Raw genomic sequence first — 12,292 nt, 5'->3', positions numbered from 1 at the left:
TGCTTCCGAAATAGATAATCTTGGTTGTACACTAAACAGATGGCAATGGCAGGAACTCAAGAGATAAAAATAGACCTGTGGGTGAGCTGCTTCAGACTCTTAGTCAGGGCTGTAAGCACAAGTTTATAGGAGCTTATCACAAAGAAACTATAAGAACAGAAGGGTAAAAAGAAAAACATACAGAGGAGAGAAATCACTTTTTTGTATTAACATTTATATGCTACCGCATAGCCAGTAATGAAAAAAAGAAAAGAAATCAGAGCAACAAAAGTCAAAGATAAAACTTCTAAGCTTTACGTTTTCTCAGCTAAACAAACTAATAGGTGGGCGTGGAGAAACCACAGGTTCTATCCAATAATGAATCTAAGAGATAGCATACCACACCAAAAATAAACAAAAGCTATCCAAAGAAATACTTGAACTCTCAAAATATAACAATGGGGATTTTTACAAGTATGGGAATGCCAGTATGCAAAGTAAATTGGTGGAAAAAATAAGTATAAGATACAAGATAATAGATCAAGTCCCCCCCCCTAAATTATAAGGAAGGCTCAGTCAAAAGTGAACATAGAGAACTTATTTCATGTTCATTGATAGAATAAGGAATACTATAAGCAAGAATGTAAAAAATGTACAGTATTCAAATATCTTGTTATTTCCTTTGTTCTTAGAGGTTGTCCCAATTTTGCCATTGTTGCAAACTCCCAGATTTTATCAATCCAATCATTTATTGTTAGTGTCTCCACTTGTTCACACACACACACGGATATTAAGTATGTGTGACTTTATATAGATATATTGTAAGACATCAATTTAGAAAACTCAGAAGTATGGGGAAAGCACATATTTATTGTTCAGAATTGCAAATAGAATGCCATATTTTTTCTTCTCCATGTAATAAAAAATGTGGTTTTTGAAACTGGAATGTTTCAAATGAACAAACTAATGCAAATATATATATATTTAAGGAGATGGAATTTCTTAATGAAGAGCTGTCATCTTGTAGCCTGCCAAAATTTGAATGCAACTCTACCGGAATTCTACAGCAACAGATTGGTATGAAGTCATGCAAGCTTGTTAATTTCGTCATTCAACATTCAGTGCCTTTATTTTAATTTCGATTTGAATGTGTGCTAATTTGCTTTTATATGCATCAGTCCACATGATGATCCACATTTATTAATTTCTGTGAAAGTTCAAATAGCAGTTTAGAAAAACCTTGAAACCATGTTCTACTCCTTCTAAGTACTATAAGATGAGTGTTCAGGTTATTGGCACCACTACAGTCCTACAACTGATGGGTTAACACTGGCTACCCCTGCAAACAGCCAATGCTACGGCAATAAAGTTAAGCACTAGCTTAATACATTATTCCCCCCCTTCCCCGCTAAAATCTCTAAATGCACTCAAGTAAACAAACTTTCCATCCCAAACCAATTCAAGCTGTACAATCTTTTTTTCAAAACTTTACTCAAAGTGCTATTCCTCTTTTCATAGAATTGCAGAGTTTGAGGGGACACCGAGGGTCATCTAGTTCAGCCCCTGCAATGCATGAATCATTTACACAAAGTGTGTATCCTTTGCCTCTACAAATACTAGGCACCATTCAATCAAGGCTGTTTTTTCATGCACACTTTTAATTCATTCTGAGAAACAAGCATAGTCATGGGATGCAAGCTAAGAATTTTGAAGTCCCTTTTATTTCAGTAGGAGAGTTGCAATCCTATGCATGTCTACTGAGAAATAAACTCAGTGAGATTTACTCCCCAGGTAAGAGACGATGCATACTGAATATTTTTGCATATTGATACACAGTAAACCTTAAAAGCCAGATCAGCGATCTTCAAGAAGCCAATGAGACTGCGGTCTTAGAGCTAGCAAAGGCAGACGAGGAGATTTCACAACTGAAGAATGAAATGGCTCAATTAAAATCTGAGTATATGCAGAAGTTAGCAGACTCTAAGGAAGAAAATCTTAATCTGAAGAAAAAGGTAAGGGGTCTGGGACAATCCTTTATTATAACTTATGTACTTTAATTTTAAACCTGTGTTTTTCTTTAAGTGGGGTGGAAGACAGGTAATATATATTTCATCATGTCTCAAACAGTAACCAAAGCTGTAATTAGTGATATTTATTTGTTTTATGCCTACAACTGTGAGCTTAAACATTCTTAGTATGTATGTATTTGTCTCCTAAATGTTTTATGTATTTGTGGAGCATAATTGCATATTTTACACATTCACTGCTAAACCATACTGTAAAGAATGATAAACTCACTGCATGCAGAAAAGTATCACAGAAGAGAAAGAGTTCTGGCCTTTTTACTTGCATGTTTGGTTTGCTTGTTTATTAAATTCGTTGTTCACTTATTTTGCCATGGCAACTCTAAGCGATGTGCAATATTTACGTTACTTACAATTTATTTTTACATGGGAAATTCAAACATAAGAACCTGTCCTGCAGTCTGCAGTGGCACAGGACCAGGTAGGGTGCATTGTGCAATTTCTCTGCACATGAATATAATCTATTGGGCAAAACTTTAACCAACCTGGGAATTACAGAAGCTCAGAAGTGATCAGCTATGATTTAAACAATTGATTTCTTATATGCTGATTTCTACTCTTTATTGCTTTCCTCCTTCATGATCAAGAATCAAAACACGGTTTATACTAATTCTTCTCCCTCTAAAGATCAATAGGATGCACAGCAGACATGATCCAGTAGACACTTATGAGCAGACCTTGCATGAAGAGATTTGTGAGCTAAGAGCTGAGTCCAGGAGACTGAGGGAAATCGGCCACCAGCTGAATGAGGAAAACCACAGGCTGAAAGAAGAGCTATGGGATGTAAAGAGGAAATATGAATGGCTCATGCATACAGTTGCTGGCAAACAGGATGGTAAAGGAACCACCATTATGGTATATTGCTTGGGTTCTTACGATGATCAGTAAACAGCCCAGTATTTTGCTCCAGCAAAGATAGGAGGCCACATCTCATTAATAACATTAACACCAGTTACTTTTGAGCAATGACTTTATAGCAGAGTTTCGTGGCAGTGGCATAGCATGGGCAGGCACAGGGGCAGTTGTCCCAGGTGCATAATTGTTAGGGGCGCAAAATTTCAACACCTGAAGCTGCCTCAATACAGCTGCACAGTTCCGTCACTGGGCTCTGTTGAAAATGGCTCCTCTGTGCAAACTAGGAAGTGACTTCTCCAGACAATGGAATGACTTCTCTTGTCTCTGCAGCTGTGATCTTCTGGGCAATGTAGATGCCGTTAGGCAGTTGAATGCGCATGCATACTCTGTCCATTTTCCTCACTCCCACCCCTTCTCTGTGTGGCCCCAAGCACTGACAACTCATGCTATGTCATTGCTCATGGAGCCCATTTTCTGCATGGGTTCATCATGTGTCCCCTGCAATGTAACTAATAGAGGAAGACTGACTATAACAGGCCCTTATCCATCATTATTGTGCACTGACTGCTGTATAAAAAATAGTTGCTACTCTCCATGCAATCAGATAGACCTGGTGCTGAGGTTTCTTAAGAGGATAAAGTGCATTCAACAGGTTTTCAATAATAATGATGATGATGATGATGATCACTGAAGATATAGTGACAATGAACTTGTTTTCAACCACCAACTTCAATATGAATCCTATCATGGAGAGAAAGTTCTGAAATCATAAGCTGGATAAGGCAATAACTTGTAGTGGTTAGTGTAGCAAGTAAGGCTTTTATTGATGCATGTACAGAGATATACATCATCTCATCATTCTGGGTTGCCTCTGTGTTTGTGCCCAGAATGACTGTGTTTTCATTTTAAAAGATCTTGTCTCTAGTCATTAGGTACATCTTTATACCCTCAACAATTATCCCAAGTATTTTATAAATTATCTTAGGCAAAGCTACAACATTAACACCAATACTACTACAGTGAAATTCACCAAAACAAATATTCATTGGCATTTGAAATGCCGGAAGAGGTATTTGTTGATTAACTGTAAAGGTGATTAACCCTCAACAGGTAATTAATACTGTCAGAGATGATGGTTAGCAAAAAGAGATCCAGCACTGCAGAAAAGGGGCTTCAGCTTTCTACTGCAGTCACAACAATGCTGAATCATGGCAAATAGCTATAAAATAGCTTTCTTAAAACTAAAAGTGCCTGAAGATCAGTGCAACTAGCAGCAGTTTGTATATTCATTTTACATTAAGTTCTTCCAATGAGTATCTAATATTACTCATTTGATTACAGTTTATTTTAAATGTGGTATCTGTGATAAGTAAGACAATTCTGTCCCAGCTATACTAAAGCCAAAGTGTATTTCTCACGTCTTAAATTTAAAATAATAATAATAAGCAGGAAGTTGCTCTTTCAGAAGACATTCATCCAACAAATGGAAAAGACATTTCCCTTTTTAAAAATACATTTTAATAATTAAAGCATCAGTACTTGATAAATTTTTTTGTTTTAATAGACTGCATCAACAGTGATTTAAAAAGATTGACTGAATGAAATATTATTGCTTTATAATATCTAAAACATCTAAGCAGAATTTGATTATAAGCAAGGCTTTTATTTTTATCTAGAAAAGATACAAGAATGTTGTAAGAAAAATGCTTCTTCCCCATCATCCATAAATAGTGAATCTACAGAATTTCTGATTTCTGGATACTGTGACACAGAGCTAGCAAAAGAAAACAGAGACTTAAAAGGTATGGTAATTAAAATATGCAATTGCACATTTTCTCATTTTGCCTTGTTAGCACAGAAAAGAATCAAAAAGTATACTGCATGTTCCCATGAAACTTCATAGGGAAAGAAAAATCACTTAATTGGCTTTCTGTTTTCAGCTTTCTTTTTATGCAGTCAGTGAAAAGTAAGATCTAATTGGCTGATTAGAGTTGTGAAATACTTCCTCCAGACATTCCTTGGCTTTGGATTTTATTCATTATTCTCCAGGGCCTTTCCCCACAAAACATGCCGGATTTCAGTGGACCCAAAATAAAGGAAAAATTCTGAGCCTGGGTGTTATTGCTTTTAGTAATGCATCTGCATGCTTTATTGGATCGGGATAAATTGAGTACCTCAAAAGTGTAGACTCCCTGCATTTGTCCAATATGGGGGAAAGGATCATTGGTCAACATACTGTTTTCAGTATTGGCAAAACAGCCACAAAATGTGATGGCTATGTAAGGACTTTACATTATCATAAAAGCATACACACAGACAACGGAAGAAAAGACTAACCTTGGAGCTGGGAGTCCAATTTAAATTAATTATTATTATTATTATTATTATTATTATTATTATTGAATTTATATACTGCCATATACCTCCAGGAAAATAAAACCACAAAGTACATAATCAAAATAAAACAACCCAGTAACACATGCCCCCCCATATTTGTCAAAGGGCATAGAATGTCAATCAAATCAACCAAAGGCCTGGTTAAAGAGGAATGTTTTTGCCTGGCGTCTAAAGCTGTATAATGAAGGCACCAGGCAAACTTCCCTGGGGAGAGCATTCCACAGACAGGGAGCCACTGCAAAAAAGGCCCATTCTCGTGTTGCCACCCTCTGGACCTGTTGTGGAGGAGGCACACGAAGAAGGGCCTCAGAATATTATCTCAGGGTTATCTGACAGCACATAGAGTGTAACAAGGACTGAGAGATTGGGGGGGGGGGGCTCGTTTAATCTCACTGTAAACATGTGGTACAGTGACAATAAAGTATTTCTATATCTTATCTGACCATTAGATTTATCTACAGAAATTATTTTCATCCTTGGAGTTGTCACAATATATCTGTAGTGGTATATTTTATTAATTGAATGAATGTGCTTTTGACAACTCTATACCATTTTCCCAAGAGCACAGAAATAACCAGGAAAGTCAAACCTTTAGCCCAGGGAGTTTATCAGGGCCTTCAAGAATACCCAATACATCCAATGACATCTCCAGGGCTATGAAGCAGACCAGCCAGTGATTGAGGCCACATCAGTGTCTCTTCCCTTATCCCCTTTCAAATTAGCAATATGGGTTCAAGAAGTGTGGCAAGTAAAGAGAAGTTTGATCAAACTGAGTGCACTGGAGCTGGTTGTGCAAATTACAGTGTTCTAGCATTTTTCGTAAAAAAACAAAAAAAAACCCAAACAAACTATGGATTGATGCACTTTAATGGTTTCCAGGACATAGCACCACTTTGTCCAAAGGTGTCAGATAAATATCTAGATTTTTACAACTTAAGTAAGTGAGGTTTTTTGCAAACAAATTGTTAGAATATTCCCTGAGCATCTGTTGGTAGGGAACTGGTTCCACATTACCTATTTGAGTTGGGCATCCTTGAACAAAATATTGCAACAAATTTTTGAGCAGCTTTTTATTTTTATCAAGATGATGCATCTGAAGAGGTCACAAGGGCGAGCAGCAGCAACTTTCCTTGCATTGCTCAACACAATCAAACAACAAGTCATGAGAACTATGATCAAAACATCTCAAGTTCATCTTCAAGTGGTGTCTCTCAAGTGGACACTTGCAATAAATATTGTCCAAACAGGTAAGAATTGAACAGATATGAATAAGCTTGTGTTGTAAATGTAGTTTTCTGCTGTAAAGAAAAAGGTTGAGACCCCACACTGTGTAGTACTGCCAACTTAATGAATGCAAAGAGGTCAAGTAACTCTTCAACAACAGTCTAGCTAAAGCAGGAAAGCACTGAAACATGTCTGCTGGGCTTGAGCTCATCACAAGATCAAGGACTGACTTTCCCCTTTGTTCTGGTTGTGTATAGAAGTCAGCCAGCACATTAGATGAGATCAATCATAATCTCTTGTGCGCTTCAAGATGCGACAGCTAGGGTTGTTTCAATTTATGGATATAATGCTAGGCTTACTTCAGAAAGGTAGGGCTATGAGAACTACATGGAACTGAATGACTGGCAGGTGTTGGATTGACAACTGTGGGTACACTGATTGTCCCTGCAAAACCACTGAATAGGAGGGGAAGCAGTAGCATAGGGGGTCCCTTAGTGCTAAGCACCGTATTTTTCGCTCTATAAGACACACCTGACCATAAGACCCATCTAGTATTTTGAGGACGAAAGGGGGAAGCCCCCCTTTTTGAGGATCAGTTCAAAGTTGTGCATCTTCTTTTGGAAGAAGAAAAGCCCCATTTACAAAAGGATCAGCTCAAAGTTGTTGTGCTGCTGCTTTTGCAAAGGAGAAAAGCCCCATTTGCAAAAGGAGCAGCTCAAAGCCCTTTCTACAGTTTCCAGACAGATAATCTAATCAGCCAGTCTCATGTCTCTGGGGAAACCAACAGCCTCCTCTGCAGAAAGGGAGCCAGCGACCTTATCTCTCTCCCCGATCTCTTGCTGATCAGCTGTAAAGCGGCAGCTTTTCAATACCCCCCTTCTCTCTTTGTAAAAGAAAAAGCTTGATCTTCTTTTGGTCCCTGGACAATTCAGCTCCAGGGACCATGCATTCGCTCCATAAGACGCACAGACATTTCCCCTTACTTTTCAGGAGGGAAAAAGTGTGTCTTATGGAGCGAAGAATACGGTAATGCAAACCAAGATAGGCACTAGAACATACCTAAATCTCAAGCCAAGCCTACTGCGTGATGATTTTAACATTACGAATGACAGGAAAAGATCACCACCAAATATTCTCTTTAGCACAGGACTCTCCCTAGGTCACACACCTCACCAGCCCTACTCCACACCCTCTAAGTAATTCTACTGGAGTGGAATGTGTCCTTGAGTTGTGCTAATGCCCCTTGCTTGCATGCTTGGTGCAATAGAGAGGGGCCTGTGCATGCAGAAGCCTTTGGCTTTGTGTGTTTGGAATGTGTCATATTTTATAAAGCATTGTTTCCATTGCTGCACCCTCTTTTGCCTTTGGCCCTAACACCAGGCGAGTGCAGGACTTGAAAAGTTGGCCATGAGGGAATTTGGCTCTTTATTTCTGCAATTTCCACATAAAAAAGACAACACTATATACAGTGAAAATCTATTTCATTTCTATCCCACCCTTCATTAAACCTGGTGATCCTATGGCAAAACCATAGAATAAAAGCATTTTAAAAACAATGACCAATATTCTATTTCTATTCAATATTCTATGTCTGACCAGGACCCCTCCGTGGCCCCCACATACAGCGAGTAGCATTTTAAATCTCTGCCTCCTCCTTTGCCTTTCTTTTCTGTACTGCAATGTTGTTAAAAAGATCTTCGATAATGCTATTGAAGAGAGGAATGGACAAACCTAAATCCAAATCTTCCACAAATACTGCAGTGATTCCCAATCCTTTACAAGGATAATAATGAATTCCTTGCTTTCCTAGAGACAAATGAAGCAGCTTGTCTTCAGTCTCTTTCATGTACCGCTACCGTTTAAAACACAGAGTAAGTTTTACCAAGAAAGGAGGAGCTTGATTTTGTTAAAATGTGTGCAGCAGCTACCACTGGTTGAAGTTGAAAGAACCTGCTGCATATAAGATTTTTCTTGCAACTTGCCTGTAACATCAGAGCTGTGGCTTACATCAGAATAGCAGGAGACTGTGAGCAGCCAGCTGTCCCCTAATTTTGTGCATGAAGATTCCCATATGTTGTTAGAATCAATAATTTGAACAGATGTTATTGTTAAACACCCCCCCCCCCAAAAAAAAAATATCATGGCTCTTTTACTTGAGTTGCAATGAGAATGCAGTGTTAGAGTGCATATAAGTTCAAGGGGAACAACTGTTTTTCTCAGGTACCTGTAAGGGCCAAAGTAGACATGATGTAAGAACTCTTTTGATCACATCTCAGGTATTTTTATACACTTTAAAGCAGCAATTTGGATCCACAAATTGTACAAGAACCACAGCACTATGGGAGAGGAGTATAACCATTTTTTTGCATGTCATTCCACCAATATAAATACCATCCAGTGAAGCTATGAAGGAAGAGGAGAGAAAAAATATGGGCACCCATATTGTACCCATCTTTCCCCCCGTGGGCATTTCTCCTATTTAAATATTTACAGAACTTTGAATATCCCTAGAATGGGAAGAAAATGGGAACAATATAGGTGTCAATCCTTGCCCTTCCTACAAATTAACATTGGCTTGCGGGTAGGGGGGCTGACTGAAGAAAATGGAATTGAGGGTAAACAACTCAGCAACATGGCCCAATCCAATTTTGTTTCTGCAAAAAGTTGTTGGGAGCTTCAATCCCAGGTTTCCCCTGTCATGTCTAGTTTGTTCATAAGATATGTAGGATTCTTTGGTTATCATGAAGAGTCTGAATAATAAAGTTGTGCTGGAGTACAGAAAAAAAGGACTCATGTCTTTCAAAGGAAAACTATTGATTTTCTACAATTTTTTATCTCAGGATTCGTCTAGATAAGGCAGCACTATCAAGACGACCATTTGCACCCAGGAGTGTTACGGACTTGAAAGTTGGAAACCTAGTGAAATTTTCATGCCCAGCAGGAAAAATCAGCAAGGGAACTGTTAAGTATTTGGGACCACTATTGGGGAGAGAAGAGGACTACCTTGGAATAGAGCTGGAAGGGGAACAAATAGGGAGGCATGATGGAACTTTTCAAGGAACACGCTACTTTCTTTGGTAATGTTTACTCTTATACCTGGCAATAGTATATTTGAGATCTTCCCTTCCTACCCAGAACCCAATTTTCCCCAGGGGCAGTAATAAAGCCATTTCACAGTCTTCTTGTTCAACATTTTACCTTTACCATGCATAATATGCAACCACTAATGAATCACAAATGTTTGTTGGCAAGTTTGTGGTTTTGAAGCATTGGGCAAAATACAACCTTACAAAAGCTATACTACTCCATTGAATATATTACTGGGGAGGACAGGGTTCATGGCATGCTCCTTAGAATTAGGATAGTAACTAACAATAGCAGTAAGTTAACTTTTTATTAATGAGAGCTTCAGGATTTAGCTACTGTCTGTAGCAAATTGTGTTAAGCATTGATATCAGTGTAAATGCAAGTAAAAACTGTGTGTGCAAGAGATGGAAAAAGCAAAGTATGTGGGAAATCCTGTATCACCACCTCATCAAGATTAGAATTTCACATTTTTTTGTACTTGATGGCAAATTAATGTGCTGTTATCAAACATTTAAAAAGCATTATTCTCACAGAGCTTTGTAAATGCACCATTTGCAACTTAAACATGTGTAAATGCTTTACTCCATCAACTACAAGGTATTAAATGTTTCACTCTCATAATTGTGGGTGTTTTGGCATTCCCACCCTACAGAGGTGTCTGTCACCTTCATTATGCATTATTACATATTTCTAGAACCAACTCTCGTTGTGATTGTAATTTGTTTTAAACTGTTTGTATCTCATCCTGTGACTGTCTGGTGAAGTGGGTAATAAACCTAAAAATAACGTTTTACTGGTGCTATTAAGCATTGCAATGGATGTAGGAGAAAAATCCTGAAAATGTGATGTTTTCCTGGCACTCTATATATGCCTGTTCCTGCCCATTTTCTGCCTCCAATCAATTATTTTATATCTATGTATCATAAATGTCTGAGAATTTCCTTTATATAATGGACATTATGAAAATTCTGAAGAACAAATTGCTTCGTGCATCACTAGAGAGAAAAGCTTGAACTCAGAAATTCTATAGTTCAAAGTAGCTCTATAAACACAAGATGTGTGCATGAGCCCAAGATTCACATTTGTGCGTGTGTGTGTGTGTGTGTGTGTGTAAAAACCTGAGTTGTTCTTTCCACTTCAGTCTGTGCTCTGGGTTCAGAAGCACTTTTGTGTAAAACAAAATCATTCTTATGGTGAATCTAAAAATTACTTTTCCTTCTTTTTGGCAGAAGTTACTGAAATTTGCAAGTGCATGAACCCTCTAGTTTTCTTCAGACTGCATAAATCTTTGTGGGAACTCCTCCAGACTAGATTAAGCCTGCCGGAGGCTTCTGTGGGAGACATAAAAGGAACTCACATTCTCCATAATCAGTATTAGGGCAATACATTTGCTAGGCCAACTAAAACTCCAAATCCATATTAGTTTAATATTTTCAAGTTCATAGAGGCATGGTGGCTTGCGTCTTGCTTTTTCATAACTTAAAATAATTAAGAGGTAGCTGAGTTGTGTGCATTCTTGCTTGTGCATTTTTCAAAACATTAGCTTCACATGAGCTGGCTTTGCTTTCCTGAAGTTTCTCCCAGAGTTTGTGGGGACTAAACTAGTACGTAAAAAAACTAGTACTTTTAAATTGCTGGGAACCTCAAAGTGGTAGTGAGAGTTGTGTGACTGGAACAGCGCATGTATCGTCTACTAACTACAACCTATAACAGGAATAGCCAAAATAGTGCTTTCCAGATGTTGCTAAACTACACCTCTCAGAATCCCTGGTGAGCTGTAATCCAACACCTAGAGGGCCCCATATTGGCCATCTCTAGCAATTTGTATCTCCATCCCAAGTCTGAACCATGCTGTGCTCTTCAAAATTTTAATACTAGCTTTACTGCCTGAGCAATGGTTGTAACTTCAGTGCTGCAGGGAGCGTTTATCTATCCCCCCAAATAACCTTTATCATTTCTTGAACCTTTCCTCAATTTCTTTTTTCCTGTGTCTACCCGTGCTACAGTATACATCTCAACTGTTGTATCTCCGAGAGTATAGGGGATAAAGTGGTGAAACAGAAACTATCCTCAACAGCAAAGATATTCCACCCTATTGGGGCGGGGGGGGGGGGAGGGAGGGAGAGAGACTAAAGTCACAATTAAAAGATAATGCTGGTCCTGATAAAGGGTTTCCCACTAACAGAAAATTGTGGATTTTTCCCTGTCATGCAGAAATGTCTTTGTTATCTTTAAATTGTGGCCTTTTAGAATCCAAACAGAAAACACTGTCCAGCAGCAGATTTCTGTTTGCATGACCATCCAAGTAACTTTCACTGAGTTTGTAACTCTTGTTGGTTAGGTAACTTTATTTAATAAAAAGTCATGTCAAAGAACCATATCCACATTACTGACTTTCAAAATTTGTTTTCCAGTGCACCTAACAAAGGAGTTTTCGTTAACTTCAGCAAAATCATTATTGCCTGGGAATAACGATTCCACTACATTCTGAACAATGAACGCATGGATTTTAAAGCCTTCCAATATATTGTGCTTCTGCTGCAAAGAAGAAACAAAGTGTTTAGAACTCTGTTCATCGGTGTATTTTCTTCCATTTTTATCAAGTTGTATTTGAGCATTTTCTAGTATTGTATTTTTTGTAAAATAAAATTAGTTGTACTATTACT

The 12,292-nt window shown here is 38.1% G+C and overlaps 1 protein-coding gene across 1 annotated transcript in view; it reads left to right on the top strand.

Moving 5' to 3' along the window:
* The window catches only part of LOC117045380, a 31,180-nt gene extending 18,888 nt beyond the window's left edge, over nt 1-12,292 (top strand). The window contains exons 5-11 of the mRNA XM_033146381.1: nt 969-1,056; nt 1,816-1,991; nt 2,691-2,898; nt 4,595-4,720; nt 6,400-6,562; nt 9,380-9,616; nt 12,041-12,292. Of these exons, the coding sequence (XP_033002272.1) occupies nt 969-1,056; nt 1,816-1,991; nt 2,691-2,898; nt 4,595-4,720; nt 6,400-6,562; nt 9,380-9,616; nt 12,041-12,098 (1,056 nt within the window). The 3' untranslated portion in view covers nt 12,099-12,292. The remainder of the gene's footprint in view (nt 1-968; nt 1,057-1,815; nt 1,992-2,690; nt 2,899-4,594; nt 4,721-6,399; nt 6,563-9,379; nt 9,617-12,040) is intronic.

Source organism: Lacerta agilis, chromosome 4 (genome assembly GCF_009819535.1).
Source record: "Lacerta agilis isolate rLacAgi1 chromosome 4, rLacAgi1.pri, whole genome shotgun sequence".
NCBI lineage: Eukaryota > Metazoa > Chordata > Lepidosauria > Squamata > Lacertidae > Lacerta > Lacerta agilis.
Note: the sequence above shows the minus strand (reverse complement) of the source record. Positions and strands in the feature narration are given on the sequence as shown.